Source organism: Hylobates moloch, unplaced genomic scaffold (assembly GCF_009828535.3).
Source record: "Hylobates moloch isolate HMO894 unplaced genomic scaffold, HMol_V3 SCAFFOLD_17, whole genome shotgun sequence".
NCBI classification, from domain to species: domain Eukaryota; kingdom Metazoa; phylum Chordata; class Mammalia; order Primates; family Hylobatidae; genus Hylobates; species Hylobates moloch.
In genome coordinates, this window is record NW_026652292.1 from 65,448,988 (window position 1) to 65,470,670 (window position 21,683).

Sequence of the window (21,683 nt, forward strand, 5' to 3'; positions counted from 1 at the left end):
ACTAGCGATGTTTGAAACAGGTGATTATTAAAACTACCTCAGTTGTACACCACTTACTTCATATTGACAGATTATCAAGTATCAAGATCACCACTTAATAACGCATAAGCATCAAATCTCCTTTAATCATTTTTTTAACCGGCTGGGCGCAGTGGCTCATGCCTATAATCCCAGCACTTTGGGAGGCTGAGGCGGGCGGATCACCTGAGGTCGGGAGTTCAAGGCCAGCCTGACCAACATGGAGAAACTCCGTCTCTAATAAAAACAAAAAAATTAGCCAGGCATGGTGGCGCACGCCTGTAATCCCAGCTACTCAGGAGGTTTAGGCGGGAGAATCACTTGAACCCGGGAGGCGGAGGTGGCAGTGAGCTGAGATCACACCATTGCACTCCAGCCTGGGCAACAAGAGGGAAACTCCGTCTCAAAAAAAAAAAAAAAAAAAAAATCATTTCTTTAATATAAGCCTTCAAACAATTCACATTTAATAGCAAAGCCATTCAAAATCTAAGCTAATAGTAGAGAGAACAATCTCAATCACTTATCCACAACCTAATTATCTAATTTCTGGTTTATTACCATGAATAATTCCACCACTGTAATTATTCCAGGGCCTATGAAGAGTTCCCTGTAAATTTTTGAATAACAGAAAGAACACATCTTAGATGTATTTTGATCTCCTTCCTTTCCCTCAATTATCTTCACACATTCCTTAGAGGCTTCGAGGCCTTCTGCTAAATTCTGGTAATATGATGGTGAACACATTGGGCAAGTTATCTCTCTTATCTGACTTACTACATACTTATATATAAACAAAGAAACTGATCCTCAAAAAAAAAGCCAGTGTCTTTGCTCAGCATCTGCAGCTAGTGATCAGCAGAGCTAGGAATGTAACTAGTAAGTAAAAGCCTTTTTTTTTTCTTTCTTTTTTTTTTTTTTTTTTTTTGAGACAGAGTCTCACTCTGTCACCCAGGCTGGGGTGCAGTGTCACAGTCTAGGCTCACTGCAACCTCCGCCTCCCAGGTTCACACCATTCTCTGCCTCAGCCTCCCAAGTAGCTGGGACTACAGGCGCCTGCCACCATGCCCAGCTAATTTTTTGTATTTTTAGTAGAGACGGGGTTTCACTGTGTTAGCCAGGATGGTCTCGATCTCCTGACCTCGTGATCCACCCGTCTCGGCCTCCCAAAGTGCTGGGATTACAGGCGTGAGCCACCGCGCCTGGCCGTAAAAGCCTATTGACTTCTGATCCAGTGCTTTTTTCACACCTCAACATATATCATCCCAAATTCAATCTATTGGTAGTGTCTTTCTCAGGCTTAATTTCCAACTATTCCATCAAAAAGATATTTATTGGCCAACCTGTACTAGGCTAGATGCTACATATGAAACAAAGACAAATATAAGACAGGAATCTCGGCAAAGTTAATACACAGGTTACGATTAAATAATTATATGTGACAACCCATTATGCGGGACACAAAACAGTGATACAGTTTTAATGATAAAAGGAAGCAAAAAAAGTAAGTACATGCCACTTATTATACGCCAAGTACCATAGTAAGCTCAGTTCATTTACGAAATAATTTACTCCACACAACACTTCCGTAAGAAACATACTCCTAGTATCCTCATTTTACACAAGGAAAAACTGAGGCACTTGGCAGGTAATTGAGTGATATTCCCAAGATGACACATTCAGTGACTCAAACCCAGGCGGTCTGAATCAACCGTGTGTACCACATGTACCATAGAATCACTAGTCTGTACCATATTATAATGAATGATCATATGGAGGTAACGAAAACCATTGAGAAAGCTTTAGTAGAGGAGCTGAGGCCTATATGAGGAGGAGGGAGGAAAGAAAGTCCAGAAATAATGCTGGGAATTTCCAGGCAGCAAGGGGAAAATCTGCTTGCTTGAGATGCCGTAGATCTCTGTGATAGCATGATAATGCCGAAGAGGTAATGCAGAACTACATTATGGTGGGTCATCAAAGCCAAGTGAAAGAGTGTGATATAAACGGAAGGTTAATTTTAACTAATCACTGCCAAGTACAATACAGAGTATTTCTAGATATTTTATTTCCCAACCTCAATACATGAAATGACTTAGAATAACTGTCAAATATATTTGTTAGTGCAGATTGTATTAAGAAGTTATTCCTATTTTTTTTAAGAGGCAAGCCAGGAGAGTTTATCTAAAATAAGTACTGAAATATTTCTTTTTAGTTTCTGAGCAGAGATTTCAAAAAAGGAATGTATGAAATTTTAACACTGACTTTCTCTGTATAAAAGCACAGCATTGACTTCCTTAGTATAAAAGAAACACATTTATCTATGTTAAATGGAATTTACTATAATTTCCCTAAATACTTATTCTCCCTCTGTACGTTTCTTAAGCACTCAGTATGTCCACCTCTCGCTTCCCCCTTCACACGCCCTCCCCCCACTGCCCCCCACCACTGGCATCACCCGATTGGCTTGGAATATCAGTTGGTATGATAAACTATACCATTTAGAATACCCTGGCTATCCATTATATTAAATAACCAGGTTTTGTTACTCCTCTCTTTCTCTCGTCTTTCACTCTTTTATACTTCTGGACAATGTTTTGTGTTTCTTTTTTTGTTTTGTCTTGCAACTAACTCAACCAGAAGGCTGGTCCTTAAGTAAAGAAGATAAAATGTTTAAAGCAATATTCCTATTTCTGGGTTTTTGTGATAAGAGGCTGGGTAGAAAAGTCGCTTTGGGAAGAAAAAGATCAAAGTGTGTTAAAAAAAAATGAGGAAAGTTTGCAGAAAGGTTGAAACCTGATAGAAGTAAGTAGAGCATAGCATATCATACAGAGTGCCTACATAATGCGCAGTAGTGTTTTGTAAGTGAAGGTATAATCCTTAGTTAAAAGCAGGGCTTTTTATTGAGAGATTTTAACAACATTCCATTTTCCAAGCACTTCTTTATCATGAATAAGACAGAGAGTGAGTTTTATCCTGAGGCATTGGAATTTAAACAACAACAACAACAACAACAAACCAGATAAGCATTTCTGTTTCAGTGTGAATATAAACAGTGTATTTAGAAAAAGACTACATCATAATGACATGTTCATTTCTGGAAAAATTAAGAAAGATTTTACTTTAACAGCATGTAAACTGGTAAATTTTTTTAAGTTTCATATATTTGAACATAAAGCTTCATATTCAGATAAAATGAGAATAAAAAAGATGTAAACTTTAAAGATAGTTTTAGAAAAGTTTCCTTAAAGTGTTACTAACTATGCAGCTACTCTTGACAGTACACATTACATTTTCCAAATGTTATCACTTTGCCTCAAGACCATTCCTTTTTGGTTAACTGTCTCATAAAAGAGCAAGAGTAAATAAAAGCATTTTATGATGTCTAATCTTTTAGTTATTTCTAATTAAGTGAATCTGAGTTTTCATATTAATGGCATTATTCTTCCCTATTGTGTGTGTGTGTGTGTGTGTGTGTGTGTGTGTATTATATATACCTCTTTCATCATGATGTAGCTATATCCAAATTAAAGATAAAAATAATAGAATAATGACGTAACTTACCAGTAGAATATGCTTGCATATGAATACCTACATTGAGGCAGATTCTAAACAATGTAACTACAGTGGTAGTTTAACAGAAGCAAAATGTTTAAGTCAGTGTCCTAAACATTTTAAACTTAAGATAAACTAATTAGTAATTTCAAATGTTTTACCCTAGAAAATGTATAATGTAAATTCAATAATATTTATATACTGTTTACACAAAAGTAGTGTCCAATCAAAATGTATTTTAATATATTAGTCTAGAAACTTATAAGAACACCAGATTTAAAATTTAATTTAATTAATATTTTTTTAAAGGGTCAAGGTTAAACTGTTTGTCTTCCTTAAAAAGTCTATAATGTCTTTTGTGTCTTACAAAAAAATTCTCAATGAAACTTGGATATTAAAACCTCCCAGGAAACCAACAATAAAAGCTGCTAAGAATTTCACAAGTTTTTTTTCCCCTTAGGTGTTAATTAAATGATCATTTAACACTGAAATGTAAACACAACATTTTCATCTCCTGACAGCACAGCCTATTATAAATCCGGGGTAATAAAAGTCTTGGTGTTAATGCTCTGAACCAAGTTCCCACAACACTCTAAGATGCCTTGTCGTGTCTAAGGTTAAGCATCTAGACACAAAACAAAGCTTGCGCCTACTCGACTTCCAGTCCAATTTTCCCATCGCCCAGTGACCTAGGTAACACTTTGAGCAATAAAGAATAAATTTAATTTCTCCAGCATTTTGTGAGGATTAGGAACAATTGTTGGCTTGCAATGACTTTTTATCCTTGGATTCTTTTTCCTCCAGAGCATTCCTCGGGTCCCAAAAGAGAATTCTGATGGTTTAAGACATAGAACAAACAGAACTTTAAATTAGGCTTTTTTCAATCAATTGGAACTGTCGGAGGGGAAGCAATCAACCTTTCTCTGTGCTGTTCTCAGCTATTCACATACTTCGAGCTTTAATCTTTCACTAGTAGAAGAAACCTATCATGATGGGGCCAAGCTATTTTTTCCAATTCTGTTTCCAGATTTACTTATTTCTCTTTTAAGTTTTTGTTTGTTTCGTTTTGTTTTGTTTTTAACACTTAAATCATGTTGCCATACTTTGCTGTAAACTGTCATTTGGGGGATGTTTCAAGAGACACAGATGTTTTCTTAATAACATTTCACACCTCTATGCTGTACCCTAGGCCATGGGTGTTGTCAAGGACCGGTCGTTTTACTCTTCATTGCTTCCTTCTCTAAGATTTAGTTTCTTTTAAAACTTCCATCTAAAGATTTCTTATATCAAAATTTATAAAATATTTTAAGGTTAACCCTCCATAAAAAATTCAGTGATTATAATCAACTCAGTTACAGGTAACATGTAATGAGTGGATATACACCATATATATCTATGCTACTTTGAGAAGTACTGGAATTGTGGAAAAAAGAACAAAACAAAATGACTTCTGGTTCAAACTTGTCTCATAATGTAACATTACTTAGATTTAAAGTGCTAAAAGATTTGCAATTTTTACTGGATTTTGACATAATTAGTGGTCTAAAAATACACTTAAAATCACCTATGCAATTTATATAAAGATGACAATGTCCCATAGATCAAATCATATGTTATGTATTAGAGGCTAACAGATTAATCTTATATTATTTTTAAAATAAAATTTTTATTAGTAGTGAAAATGTTCCTTAGCAACATATGTAAATCTTCTGAACAACTTTCAGAATACTTTACCTATAGTTTAAGGAGTTTACTCGGCATTTTCTAACATTTGTATTTTTCCTTCATTTGTCATTCAGAAAAACACATCATTAAAACAGCAGTCTAAATATATGCACTAACAAATAGTTCCTGAGTCACAGTCTTTTTGTTTCTATCTGTAATTTATTTTATAGATGAATTTTAAAACTATATGAATCATCAACTGGGAGAGCATGAAGAGATCTCATTAAGAATATCCTGGCCCTAATGTACCTTCTGCAGTCAAGTAAAGAGAAATAACATGGTACAAATGCACATTTTATGTCAATTTGCTGTGGTAAGATAATTAATGTGACTACACATATTTATGTGTGACTACTGTAAGGATAAATACAAGAGGGCTGTGCAACAGTATCAGGAACTTTGCTGACTGAGGACAAGTTGCAAGGACATCTGAGTGACTATCATTTCCATCTTGCTTGCAATGAAAGGATGATAATAATATAAATATAATTTCTATCATACTTGAAAATTTACAATGTTCTTCTGAATATGGAATCTAAATTTTACTGTGCTATCCCCAGAAAGTAAATAGTATGATCCTTCTCATTTTACAGATAAGAAAACTCGACAATACCGTTGTCTCCTGACTTTCAAAGTTAACAGAACCGCAAGTATCTGAGTAGGCATTTAAATACTATCATTTTACACAACCTCCCTTAAGATAGAAAGTAAATTGATTTCAATGTCTTAAAACATAATGCAAATACATTAAAATTACCTAAATATAACTAAAACTCTATCAACCCTTATTCCTAGAAATAATATTTATGTAAATTTCAGTCCCCAAAATTGTAACCTTGAGATTGTAGTGGCAATTTCATTATTTACACACTTTAAAATACTACCTGATGATGTGTATACGATACATTTTTTACATGAACATGATAGACTTAAATTCACATATTTGATCACTCTCAATGAACTCTCTAGGCATTAATTTACACAGTATAGGTCAGATGTTAGCAACAGCTGAGGCCCACAAATACCACATATTATATGGAGCCACATATTTTGTTAGTTTCCCTTCTGAGCATCGATCACAGTATTCTACAAATTCAAGTTGGCAGACCATGAGTACTTGTTGGTGGGTTTAGAAACATTTGCATTTGTGAAAGCAGCCGTTTAAATAAGTACAGCTGAGTGAAAAAAAAAAACCTTCTTGCATTCTTGCATTTGATTTTCTTATGCTATGAGCTATGCTGTGGATTTCACACTCAGAAGGTCCACTCTGTGTGTTGGTAACAGCAGAAACCAGACAATTGTTAGCTTTCTTTAGCAACAAGTCTATTAGTAATCCCTTTGAAGTAAAAACCATCAACACTAGATCTGGCAAAATCTCAAATATAATCTTAATCTTCATTGGATTTCGAATGTTTAAATCACAGGATTACACATTGATTTAAAAAATAAAAGTAAAAGTAGGTCCTGCTCAGGGCTTTGCACTTTTCTTTCTTTCATGACAAGTGGTAGTGGCTATTTTCAGCTGTGTTCAGATATCCATATATCAAGTCTGTTGTCCAACTATTTGAAAATAAATTTTTGGTTATATAGTGGTAATTTTTTTAAATGCAATACTCTTTGTATGTCTCTATTTTTTAAGCGGCAAAAACAGAGTCCCTTGGGCCCAATAAGTAATTAATAAGTTACCTTGGTAATGAAGGACTTGGTGTTTTAATCACTGAAAGTGAACACTTTTCTAAGTTTTCTCTCTTGATACAGAGTCAATCTGTTCCCCTTAGCAAAGTATCAGTATATAATTCAGACAGTGTTTCCTTACACCAAATTAGAACACAGACGCCACCTTCGACAGAACTTTCACCCTTAGCACATGAAGCTCTTTGGCAGTCTCAGCAACAGAAATCAGCGGTAGCTATCACCGCAGCGCGCTAGATGAGTAATGATGTCGGTCTGGCTGAACAACAGTAACCGTAGCAACTGTAACCTGCAATTCCTGCACAACCACTGTCGGATTTATTGTGGCAGGGGCCAAACAGGCCAAGAGTAAAATGAAGCAGGAAACTATGGCACCTGACACCTCTAGTAGTCCACACTTTAATCAGAGCTGGCAGAAATTAATTCAAGAGAAATTAGTACATGGGCTCCTCTGTTGTATCCTGCTTTCATGGTTGACTCCAAGAAACCTATGAGACTAAATTGACATCCAAGAACTAGGGAGTTAGTTTTATATAACGTTTTATCAAATTAAGGTACGTTTTGCTTAGGTGAAAAATGGATCATTTTGATTGTGTTGTGTCTACTGAAACACTTCCATGAGAAACCTAAGGGAATCAAACATTTAATTGACCAAGTTATCCTTTAAGTTTAATTTGGTTCTCCATTATTTATAATGCCGTCCCAGAGTTACTATTTGCTCATTCAAGTTACAAACTCTGAACCCAACAGAGATTTAATTCAATACATCAAACACTTAATGAGAGCTTCTAAAGGTCAAGCCTTATACTAGACCCTGGGGATATTAAAAAAAAAAGTTTTCATAATACACGTCTAAGTAGCATTTATATGTATAATCATAAAAATAATTCTAAGATAATAATTGATAAGTACAATAATGGCTATATCTGCGTAGTGAGATAATAGATAATTTTTTACTTCCTATTTTCTATTTTTTTCTGATTTTCCTAGATCTTTTTTACAATGAGCATGTGTTACTCTTAGAACTATTAAAGAAACAAAAACTAAGTCTCCTTCTATGGCAGTGATGGAAAGGAAAATAAAGACAGCTTAATTATATATATTTGTTATGCTGAACAAATTAATTGATGACCTTAATAAAAAAATTAAGTTTTCCTCTTAAGAAAGTCCCAATTATTATAGTTATCAAAAGCAATTTTGAGAATCTGAGATCCTATCCGACAGATAATGAATTATGACCTGGCCAATGAAATTAAGCAGTCAAAATCTATTTGTCTCAGGTAAGTATTCACTAGGCCATAAAGAGAGTCCTTGGCCTTAAAAATACCATTCCTAATGTTAGATAATTTAGTCGCTCCACAACTCACTGGGGAATAATGAATGGCACTTGAGAACCAGAAATAAAAAGTTTTTATTCAAAGAAGTAGAGAAAATAAGTCCCTGGGACAGATGCAGTTCTTTTTGTTTGTTTGTTTAGTTTTGGTTTGGTTTGGCAGATAAAAGTGAAAAATGAGTTTCTAAAAAGTGCTTTGGATACTTAAGCTTATGTTAGAAGTCTCAGTAAATATAATACACTCAAAGAAATAAACCGAAAACCACAAAACAAATATTTATAACCAAATGTCTAACCGCAGTACTACCAATGAAATTCCTCTTTAGTGAGTCCAGATTAGTAGCTGCAAACTCATCAGAAAGTGTGAATCACTCACTCCTAAGCCTCTTTTAAGGTTACACTTAGCAGGAAGATTTGTATTAGTACTCATAAGTTTCAATCAATCACAATCAACTGTTTCAAAATTCCCTGCAATCTCTTCTTCAGTTAACCAGCTCCAGATTTCTTTAAAAATAATTTCCTCTACTGTTAGGTTCACAATAAAAATGCAACCTTGATTTTGGAGGAGGAGCAAAGGGGAAGATAGAGTCTACAAGTTAAGAAAACTTCATGCTGGCTTATTTTTTTTTTTTAACCTCCAACCTATCGTCCCTTATTTTAGTTTCCCTTTACTTGCACTTTCCATCTGTCAACAAGTGCTTGTAATTTTATTACACTGTCCTGTAGTTTATGCAGAGTTGGCATTATTTTACAGAGTTCTGTTAATGGACTGGATAAATGGTAATGCTATTTAAACTAGTCTCCTACTCCAACAAACACAGCTGCAACTGTACTACTATTTCTGAGCAAACATCTTGACCTGAACATGTAGTGCTCTCTCAACCCGTCCAAAGAGAAATTGGAGCAGACAGCAAAGGAAAAGCATATTTGGCCGCTAGAAGCAACCAAGCATGTCGAATCATAATTCATATACAGTATACCCTCCTTTTCTTTTATATTGCATTTAGAATCCATGAAAAGCATGTGTGCTTCTTCCCCTGGCATCTTATTTTCAGCCACTAGTCAAATGGTGATTATTTATTCCAAACCTCAAAGAAAAGCAACACAATGTCCAGCATATCCAACTAGCTTTAATCTAAGCAAACAATGCGAAAAATCAAACTTCAGTGTATAAACTATATATTAAACCAGTAAACTTTTTATTAGTGATATACCTGGGAAAACATAGTGTTAAGTATGAATAAAGTATACAATAACTAAGAAAATAAAGAAATTGAAACATTAATTCGTATCTCGGAACGATCTATACAGAGGAAGTAAATCCTAAATTTGTTTTTTTATGAGTTCTGCATATAGTATGCCTCTACTGCATTAGACAGTAGGGGCAACTATGGCTTGCTATATATATATATAATATATATTATATATAAATTATAAATATTATATATAAATTAAGTATATATCATATTACATATAAATATATATTATATATTATGTATAATTAATTATATATATTATATAAATGTCAAAATATATATTCTATAAATATTATGTATCTATAGAATATACACTTATATATTGTTTTACATATATTTATAAAACAATCATATATATATCAACTATCAAATACTTTCCTTGTCCTATCATTTTTCCCCATTATTTGTCAAAAATTCCATATCCTTTGTTATGTTACTTGTCCTTCCTGTGAAAAAAATATGTTTTTAAATGAGCATTATAAAAGGTGTTGTGCATATAGGTTTGTGCACATTTTCCCATCTGCTAGAATATTTGTTTCAGGTGAGCTACTAGGCATCCGTATCATATGAAGAAAATGTGAGCTTGTACCTTTGCTTTTCATAATTACACTAGCCAGTAGTGAGCTTCACAAGCCTGTGTTCCTTTGTTTATTAAAGACTTCCAATGGCAGTTGTTTAATTTAATTATCACCATCATAAACAAGTGGTCACATGCAGCTTATAACTTAACCTCTCAAGAGAAAAAGCACTCTTAACAATTCACCTAAGTCTAATTCAGATGAAGCAACAGTTCCTTAACTCAAATTAAGATTCCTGACGTGAGGATGCAAATAAATATTCCACCTCTAGTTTTCTGTGTACATCCAGTGCCTAAATCTGATGTCAAATCTCATGTAAAGGGACACACTTTGTTAATACTGAGTGCTAGGCCATCAAGTTATATAATTTCTGAAACATAAAAATATTCACATCCCTCTTGTAACTAGTTCCACCTAACAAACACTGTTTTAGCTGCTATTACTCCCAGGACAAATTCTTTGAGCCAGAAAGACACATAAAAAAATCTGAACACATTTTCTAGCTGCCTGTTTCCCCATTTTCCAACATGCATTTAGTTAAGTAGGAAACACTGTCATAGGTTTATGGATTCTGTTTCTTTAATTCACTTAAAGATTTCAAGTCTTTTTTCATATAGCAGCTGCATAAAGTTATAAAATCATAACAAAACATAAAAGAAAATCTCTTGGTCTGCTATGAGATATTGTCAAAGAGGGCAAAATGTGAAGCAGAATATAATTTGCTGCTGAGGGATCCTGCAATGGATTAAACCACCTTAAACTGGGGAAATTAATCCAAGTCGATTCCTTAAAAATCTCCTCAGTCACAATAACTAAAGCTGAAAGCGAAATACTATCAAAACCAATTCTATGGCCCTTTTTAGAAACTAAGCACAAATATTTAGATATCATTATCTACTGATACGCATACATATAATCTTTATAGCAAACCTGCATCCTATTTCCTAAGTAAAAATAGTTCTTAGATAATTTTTGTTAAAAATGCAATTCCAGGGTTTCTTCATTTTATTTTTAAAATTTACTTAAATTGGGCCAATTGAGCAGCAGGGAACACAAAAAAGAAGAGAAAAACGTCAGGTGATTTAGCTATCCTTAGAGGAACAAAGTCAGGAAAGACTCTGGAGAGATCTGGTATGTCAGCTGGGGAATATCTCCCTATAGTAAGTTAAGGTTGTTAAGGTTTCAGCAGGACGTAACAAAGATCCTGGCTATTCTTGGGGGTGAAGGGTGTGAGAGGACAGTCCTCCTACTTCTGGAATTGATAACCATATTGAACTAGTAGGCTACAAAGACAAGTTTAGAAACAGGAAATATACTCACTTTCCCTACAAACAGTACCATATGGGACGCCCACCATCCAGGTGGGGCTAATGGAGCAATTTACTCTACACATCCCAGCAGTTTTTTTCACAACATGCACGTACCTCAATAATCATTGCTATTTATTTTTCCAAAACTTCGTAGCTTATCTCCCATCTGCAAAAAGTCATTCATATGGCTGAAAATCTCATTTTAAACGCTTTCAAAAACGTGTTTTCCCTATTACACATTAGGTCAGTGCAAAAGCATTCCAGGGAGGAAAAAGTGATTCCTCCTAATACTCACATTATGCTCCTTTAAGGAATTACTTCCTTTAATAGTCTATGACGTATTTGATATGAAAACCTTGCCATGCAGTCATTCATATTGCAGAGGCTGAAATTGTGGCTTTAAAGGAAACATTTAAGAGGAAATTTAAAGCCCTCTTTAAATACCTTATAATAATATTTTCGGACTAATAAACACTACTACTTGAGCCCAGAAACAATACCAAAAAAGCTGACATTAAAAATCTCAACTTTACAAGAACACACTGCCAACTTCCTCTTAAGAGGAAGCACAGTAGCAATTTTCTCCCTTCAGAACTTAATCAAACATTTCCATTAAAAAGTAGGTAAATCTCGCCATCATCACATTACCAAAAATAATAATAATAATCCAATTACCGTAACACATACATAAACCGCTAAATCCTAACCAAATAAAACAACTGGAACCACTAGAAAACAAATCATAAATTTCCTAAAGAAAAAACACAAACTTTTAATCCATTCATCTATTGATGAATAGATTCCAGGAAAGCACACAGAAACAGATCCGAAATACATTTAATAAAACACAAGGTACTACCCAAAGCAACAATAACTATTTGTGTCTACTTACAGCCTGTACAGCTTCGCAGTCCCAAGAAACAGCAACTCAGGAAACAGCTGAAGGTGATTTCTGTTTAAACGCCTTTCGAGAAAACAAAAACAAAGCTTATGTTACATAGAAAATACCCAACAATGAGACTGTGATTTGGTAGTGTCATGCCTCATCCTGTATTTCAGAAAAGAATGAAATGACATTCAAGAGAATTCAAGCATTGCAAATCAAAAGTTGGTTACACCTTTTGTTACATGACTCTTCAAAGCAGTTTTCCATTGTGCTTACTAAGATGATGATTACTGGGGTCTAAACTTTAAACTGAAATCCTGTGCAACATCAGTCAACCAGAATATACACAATGATAAAGGATTTTTGTGACTCAGTCTTAGGCGCCTAAGGTAGGTGACTTCAATATCCAGCAGAAATACCACAGTGAATGGTGTCTAAAATAATCCATACACAGTCCCAACTGGCCTAAAAGTTCAGCCAAGGAATTGTGGGGAGATGGAAATTTCAATTTTCTTAGCTTTTCATTTAGTTGGGAGAACAAAAAAAAAGTGTGAGAAATTGTCGGCATGATTTGTCCCATAGGCAAAATCAGGAGAATATCAGCCCAGAGTTCAAACCTCAACCCATAGCTTCCAACCCTTAACTGAATTTAAGGCTCAGCATTATAACTAATAGTGGTGTCAAATCTGTTTAAGTAATGTTTTAAAGTGTCTAAGTAAATTGGAATGTTTTAAATGTTTTAGAAAAGAGTGTGATTGCAACTCTAACTCAATTTAAGCCCTGATGCTTGGTATGCACACCTGTTAAAGAAAGAGTGGGCAAATACTATCTCTGATGTAGTCATATCCCAATCCCATCTGTTTTCAGTGTACAATTTAACATTTAATTTAAAATAACTGTCTATTTCTCTGCTTTTCCCAAATCTAAATAAAACGATAAAGAGCTGATGTAACATTTTGCACTCAAATGACTTACAAGCTGCCTAGCTCGAGAGGAGTAGAGGCATATTATATAGTATAGTTTCTGGATATAGTTCCAGAAAGTAATATCACACTGAGGAAACCAGAGATATTTCTAAAGTTTTAAAGATAAATATTAAAAGGGACAGGAAAAGAGGGCATATCAATCTTGACATATTGAAAGTGTCATCGGGTAGATGCAGAATTACACTTATTTAGTCTCCAGAGGGCAGAAATGGGCCCCTTGATTGTAACTCCTAAGAAATTCGATTATACGGAAGAGCTTTCTAAGAATTAGCTATTAAGAAATGGAAACTCTCAACTCCTTATCTCAAAATGTATTCAAGCAGAGGCTAGGAATTTTTTTTTTGGAAAATGATATAATTTTGTAAAATCCTGTAAGTGAGAAGCTAGACCAGGTAAACTTCAGAACTTCTTTCCATTCTAAAAGATGCCATGAAGCAATGATGGCACCATAACTTTATGTGAACTCACAAAGAAGTTGGTCATCTACAGAAACATTCTCAGGCCTTAATAAAATGCATTACTAATAAAAAACGTATGCCAAGACAAGTAGAGGCAAATAGTAAAATTAGTGGTAAAAGAGTGAATTTACTTCCTACTTACACTAATTTTTGGAATGAAGCACATAACAAGGTAAAATTTAAAGTCAAATCAAAAGCTTTTATTTATTTGTTCTCTGTTAGGTATGATTCTGAAGAAAGTGTACTTCCAGAGTCTAGCATTATACAATTTCAATGAAATGCAGATTGTTGCTTTATTTCCCTCTAAAAATAGATTACAAATATTTGCAACAGTGGTAATGAGATTTTTTTCTAGGAATGCAACCGCTCTTGGAAGGACCTTCATTGTCCAAAGAGCCAATTCCAATTTCTAAAACACCAGAAATGAGCTCTCATGATGTAATCCAAACCACGAGACTTACCAGCCTCATTTGTTATTCTCTAGCCAGAGCAAGCATTCTCGGCAAGCCCCTGGGTCCTGCAGAGGCAGTTCTCTTTATCAAGTGCTTCTCCTTTTCTCCAAATGGTGCTTTCTTACATCCTCTGTGAACCTTCCCCTGATTCTCCTACAAAAAGTTAGTGCTTCTCTTGGCTGTGTCCCCACAGCATTTGATAAGCAAGAGTCCCTTACACTGTGTAATATTTATTCATGTACTGGTCTCTTTCCCACTAGACTGTGAGCTCTTCAAGCATAAAGACCAAATCTTTGTATTCCCTCCCTTCTTCCCTGGCACTTAGTAAGTTTTGAACCATATGAAAAGCCAAAGAGAGCAGCCTGCTCTCAGTCAACATTTCCTAATCTCTGGTCCTTAGTAGGTTCTTAGGAAATGCTGAATGAGAACAGATTGTTCTCTTAGTATTTTGATATATTTCAGCAAGGCCCTAGCATTTACATTTCATATTAAGCCAACATTCCTCTGGCATCCTCCCTGAGGCACCTGCCTTGGGTTTGATGCCATTCTCTGGCTGTCAAACCTGCTTTCACATGCCCCAGACAGTAGTTTCCTCCTTTCCATTCCATCAACATCCTTGGTGATGTGATTCTCAGCATCACCTAGAAGCTGGAAAGAATTCAATGTGTGTAAACAAATTCAGAGATATAAGTGAGTAACAGCTGCTACCAGCTTTCTTGTTAACGGTTCTACATCAGTAGAGTTTCATATATTGTGAGAAAGCAGATTTTTCAGATTGGATACAAGAAGTGTTTTTTTTCTTAATTATTATCCCTTTCTTATTCCCAGTGGTTCCTAATTCACTGTGTAAGTAATAGCTAACACGTGCTCTAATTCACTGTGTAAGTAATAAGCTTACTAGGTGATGGTCACTATTCTGAGAGGTTTATGCAAGTTATCTCATTCACTCTTCACCACATCCCCGTGAGTAAGTACAATTCTCACTGCTGTTCTGGAGGGAAGTGCAGAGTTCAAAGACACAAAGCTAGGGCCGGAATAAAGGTGGTGTGACACTAAAACACACCCTCTGAATCACGCCTCTGGAAAAAATACAGTCTAAACATTCCTAAACAATAATTCAGAATAATATAATGCTGAAGCTTTCCTTTTCACCTATATTCCCTGAGGCAAAACATAGATTTATTTGATCCATTTCTTAAATATCTATGAACTAAGCAATTGTAAATAAAACAAAGTTTTATTTTTTAAAAAAGCTAGCTCTATGTTCAGCTCACGGTTTTAAACACCTGTTGAAAATTAGGTATTTTAAATTTCAGAAAAAAAAACAAAATATATACGAAGCATTCTTCTCTGAATTGAAGTACTTTATAATTATTTCATGAAAGTTATTATGAACGATCTTTATATGTCTAAACCCACCAGATACATTTCTGTTTTTAGGATAAGACAAGGTGGTATCACACAAAAAGGACAGATAACAGTAAGTAATGTGGTAATATGGATACAACAAAACAGTATATGTTTCCTTTTTATTGTCTTTAAAGCAGTATCAATACACATTTGGCTCCACTTTTTCTATTCTCTCTTCCATCCATACTAAGGTTAAATGGTTATGCAAACATTAATATAAAAAGCAAAACTTTCAAAATGTTAAAAAAAAATTTAAAGGATAGATGCTTGTACAATCACCAGAAATTAAATCCTTAAAATAAAAAGCATTTATTTAAAATTTAAACTTATTTTAAAAACTATTAAGGTATATAACAATTATTAAACAGAGCTAGAGAAAAACTAGCCTAGCTTCTAATTGTGACAGAAATTTGCTTAACAGCTTGAAGATGATCGTGTCAGAATAAGATCTCCAACGTAAATGAGCTGAAGTTAAATCTGATGGTTCCAGAACAGGAAACAGCATGTAGTGAATTAAAGATATCACAGAGTATTATTTATGGGAGCCAACATAAATTAGCTTTGTTAAACAGACCAGGTGAGTCAATTATCATTGTTCAGAGCACAGACACTCAATGGTATCAAAAGAGAGACAGAGATATAGTGATATCTAAGTCATGTGTCATCACCCCTCGATGGAATCTGCCCACAACATCCCAGAAATGCTTGATAATTCTCTAGATGGCAATTCACAGTTTCAGAAAGGTGTGTAATGTATGTCTCTGAGATACTTTTTCCCAGGGCAAAGATGAGAAAGGATTCCAGTAACTGTTTGCTCTGTGCTACCAGCTACTTTTGAGTTTGACTTTCAGAAGAGTGAATGATCTTTCTGCATTGCACAAACACCACTGGCCTCTGAAATACTGATTCTTAACAACCTCAATTTGAAGGGCAGCCTGAACACATTGACAAACATTGTTTTGAATTATTATCTGCCACCTGCGTCTGTGACTCTTGTCCTTTAGCAGAGGTTATAGTCTCTTACTTTTTGTAACTTTCACCTCAATTCAATTAATGTTCACAACCTTCCATCTAATTCAAAACGTAATATGAAAACAGTTTTACCAAAGCCAGTAAAATTTTGTACTCCATATTTACATGTCACTGTAAATATAAGGCGTTTTTAGCAGCATGCTAGGTCAGTAATAAATGTTTGATAAATGCTGTCTTAAAGCCTACCATTTCTAACCTCCTATTTCTCCCACATGAATGATCAAGCATAAAACTATCTAGCCCCCTCTTCTGCCACCTTCTCAGGTAAATTTTGACTTCTCTTATAAAAATGTTTTTATTTTAACACTTTTAAAGCACAGATTTTAAAATTTATTTTGTACTATGTAAATAAAGTTTACATTTTCAGCAGTGATATCAATGATAACTTAATCCCCTGTATTCCTTGCTAGGGATGTCAATACTTATTAGCAAAATATTGCTTCCTCTTTTATCCCCTTACTTCCCGGTATTTCTCTACATATTCAGAGAGACTATGAGAAACACTCTGAAATAACCATTGAAGGGTTGTTAGGCTTTTCTTCACATCTCTTCTGTTGACCATATACTACATGAGGAAGAACATTTTTTAAAAATGTAAATATGGTCGTAAAAATTCAAATGGATCATATATACACTTTAGCAGCTAAGATAAAATAATTCCTTAAACTCAGCAATTGAGAAATATGAGAGGTATGTTGAAATGCAGAATAATAGTTATTTAAGTGCTGTGTGCCCAGCATTTTGTGAAGCTATGCACATTATCTTACTTATTGCCACTATGAGATATAATGATTATCCCTGTTTTAAAGATGAGGAAATTGAAGTTTTGAAAGATGAAGCAAGGTGATCAAGATCCCTCAGTGGAATTAAAACCAAAGGTTTTCTGATATCACTCTTTTCTAACGTTTGTGATTTTAAAAGGAGAAAGGGGAGCCTGTATCTGGTTAGAAACCATAATCAACAGTACAATCAATGTGTATTTGCCTGGTATTCCATGAGACACCAAGCATCAGCAGATAAAATAAGATGTCAAAGAACAGGGATTTCTAGATAATCCACACTCTTTGCTTTTACTCTAGAACCCAAAGAGCAGCACAGAGCCAATGCTCCAGAACTGTCCATCTGTATTCAGAGTGTATGGACATTGCAGAGAGGACATCCAAATAATTTTCTGTAAATATTATTGTAAAGCAATATTGATGAGATCAAATCACAGCCCTATTATCAAGCTTTCGTTCTGAAAGCATTTTCATCAATATGCTTTCCAGTCCAGCAGATAACACTTGGTTTGAAAAAAGATAACGGCAATATATATGAAGTCCATGCAGAAATGTCTCTCTTTCCATGTGAAGTTGTGAAATTCAGTCTAGAAGACATAATTCAAGCAGAAAGGTATCCAAAAGAAATGAGAGAGGGAATTCAATGTAAAATATTTGACATTGGCTGCTTCCACAAATACATTGTAACAGTGCAAACTAAACTACTCATTTCAGGGGAGGTATAAAGGACACGGCATCCAGCAAACACTGTCACAAAAGAGGACCCAAAACAGATGTGGGAAAAATAAACACCCTCGCTGCTTCAGAATTTATAAAATGGTCCACAAAGAGCAAACGGGCCTTCTCACCACCATTCAACTTCAAGGCCCATAAAAATTGTTGCATGAGAAATTCCCTCAGATGGATTCAACGTTCTGCTAAACTTGTAACAGTGAACAGGGATTAAAGCTTTCTATGACCAGCATCAGTAAACCTAATTTAAAATCGACCACATTGCTTACAAATAGGTGAACATCACTGGCATATAATAGCTATTATATCTTTTAGGACATTTATATTTTATGTTATGTGCATACTCAGCCTCTGTTACAGAGTTTGACGTGTCCTTTAAAGAGACTTTCCAAGAGAATGACTGTCATGATTTTAAACTTGTGTGGAAAGATACCAGAAAACAATTCTTTTGAGATGGGCTTGCATTCTTTTCCAAGGAGATTAGCACCGTTAGATTGTCATTCTGTTAAGAAAAGGTATGTGTTATGTGTTGCCTATAAACTTGTCGGATTAGTCAGAAGAGACTAATCCTTGATGAACAGAGAATATATCCAGATCCTTGATGAACAGAGGATAAATGATGCTTTCTTTCAGACCTGTTCCACAACATATTCTCTTGAACTCATTCGTAATGACCTACAACAAAAACCCTACCACATCACACTTCCTCAGCCTCACTCACACTGTCTGTCCCATGCTTAGGAGTGCTACGTGTATGCAGGGAGAACTAATTCAGCATCACCTTAAGAAAAATAAATTTGTCTTTTACATACCATCTCATTAGAATGTAGTGTTTAGTCAAATGTAGGCTTCACTGTAAAGGGACTTAGACTTTTCTAATTTAAAAAGAATATGTTCTTTATATCAACTTGGTGGAAACTTTAAATGTCTAAGTTAACAGCTTGACTGTTCAAGATTCCTTACATGGCTTTATCATAATAATATTTTCAGAGCTCATTTTCAAGCATAAATGAGTATCAAATGACAAAGCTAGTGGGAAAAATGTCATTTCAAACCCAATTATACTAACACTAGGAGAAGTTAAAGCAATATTTGTCTTAAAAGCACACATTTACCAAGTACTGGTGGGAAAAGATGAACACTCCACATGCCTGCCTTTATTATTTCCACAATTTCCTTATTTTAAGGGTATAAGATGGTTGCACTGTTCACACAAAACCTAATATCCAAGACTTTTCACAGTATGCTACTGATTCTTACCAACATAACCTAGGCATATATGCATTTCACTTTTCAGTCTTGGAGTAAATAATAAAACGTCCTATAACAACCCTAAAAAATTTCAAAAACTTTCTCATACTTTTGCATTTGTATTATCAAGGAACTTTCAAAAGAAGATTATTTTCACTAGTGGAACCCTGACATGGTCTGGGTCTCCCTAAAGGCCAAAAAATATAACTGAATGACTGTAGTATCTAATCCCATAAACAGTGTGTGAACGACCGAATTTTACACAAGCCCACAGCATTGCTGGGTCCCAGTGTTATTTTTTTAACCCTCTAGGACATTATGCAGCATCCAAAAAAATCTCAAATTAATAATTTTGCATGGAGAATTTATTGCAAACATACACAGGTATCTTCCTTGAGGTATATAAAAGAAATATACTTCCTAGGTGTCCTGATTCTTACTGCAGCTTCTTTGTGACCTTTTTTATCCGAATTTCCATTGAATTAACTGGTTATCTAGGTAGAGCACATTTCATTTGAAAAATTTTTTGATTGAACAACAGGAGACCTGCTAATACAGTCTATATGAGGCACATTCTGAGGCTTCATTTTCATTCCAGATAAACAGGTACCACTGGCAATACAGAGCATCCTAGGATATATGACTCTGCACATGTTAGGTCTGAGAGTGCAGAAACAAACTGTCAAAACAGAAAATAATGTGTGCTCATGGTATGCAGACATGATTACAACTTCCTCCTTTTACAGTGATGCATAACCACATTCTGACAATGATGTGTCATCTCACGTTGTAAGAGAATGAAGGGGAGGGGAGGGAAGGAGCTAGTTAAAAAGGTAAGGAAGAAAGGAAAAGGGAAGAAAAAAGAAGGAAGGGAGGCAGAGGAGGAGGAAAGAAAGGAGGAGGTATTTTACTATTAACTCCTTCTTGACAGTTTATCTGAAAATGTTGTATTTCACCCACTCTTTGAAAGGGAAAACTACACTTTATAGCTATAATGCTTTGATTTGCAAATAATGACTTTGTTATTCCATGCTACAATTAAATTCAAATCAACAACATGACTGTTTCTTGCAGTTTAAAAAGCTGAGTTTTTAAAAAGGTACAGATCTTTATTTCCTGTTTTCATGTTTTTCTATAGATCAAGTTAAACGTCCATCAACATAAAATGAAATAAAAAGAACTTATAACTATGAAATATGCACAAAATGTAATTTAGAATTGTTTTATCATTTTAAAATGAAAATAACTTAAAACCATAAATTACACACGAATAAAATTAATGTTTTTATTTTGTTTTTCATACAAGGAATAAAAATTAAATCACTATTCAGTATATAAATGGGATTTACAACATAAACCTAGTTTTATACCTTTCTCATAATTTAGAGTTCCAATTTTAAATTTCACAACTAAATTGCTAAAGACCATATACATTTATACAATACATAGTAAAAAGTTAATTTATTGATTTCTTTTTGTCTTTCACATTGTCTCTTGCAGCTTTTTGAAAAAGCAAGCAATTTTTTGGTGTTAATGACACTGACTAAAATAAAGAGATATACCACAGGCCATAGCAGTTTGATTATGAAACTCTCTGGGTAGTTTTGGGTTTGTTTTTTTTTTTTTAGTTTTTAGTTTTTAAATCAATACACTGAACAAAATTTAAAATAGTTTGTTTCACAATAACGTGAATGCATTCCTTAGCAAACCTGCCTTGCCATTTAATGTATTTAAAAAAACTAAATATTTGAAAAGCATATCCACAATGTTCCTAAGAAATGGTTTTGAATTCCAGAGTCCCAAGGAGATGAATTGGCTGTCAGATAACAATGTGCTTCCATCAGATGGACTTGGCAGTTGTAAACAAAAGGAATTTTCTCAGCTTTTCCTCACAAATATGAAATATTTGCTCTTGGCCAACAGCTGGGGTGATTTAAAGAAGTCCTGCATATATATTAGTTTTCATTCAGAATTACGAATCCTCCTCCCACTCTGAAACATCTGACTTAGTCTTAGTAGAATAGAAAATTGTTCTGAGATGAAGTGACATTCCCAGAGGAAGTAAAAGTCAAAAAATAGTACCTGCTTACAACTCTAATCAAATTTCAGAGCATATAGCATCTGGTTAATAAGTTTTAGGAAAAGTTAATTTATTCAAGATGAAAGTTCAGACAACACTCTGAAGTGACTTGAAAAAGAATGAGAAAGTTTGTTTAGTTCTTGTGTTCCCGAAAAT

General features: G+C 34.4%; 1 protein-coding gene across 2 annotated transcripts in view; it reads right to left on the bottom strand.

Annotated features, from left to right (window-relative positions):
• The window catches only part of SLIT2 (slit guidance ligand 2), a 380,209-nt gene that overhangs the window by 350,892 nt on the left and 7,634 nt on the right, over nucleotides 1-21,683 (bottom strand). For both annotated transcript variants that reach the window (XM_058430212.1, XM_058430211.1), the window contains exon 4: nucleotides 12,354-12,425. In XM_058430212.1, coding sequence (XP_058286195.1) covers nucleotides 12,354-12,425 — 72 coding nt within the window. The remainder of the gene's footprint in view (nucleotides 1-12,353; nucleotides 12,426-21,683) is intronic.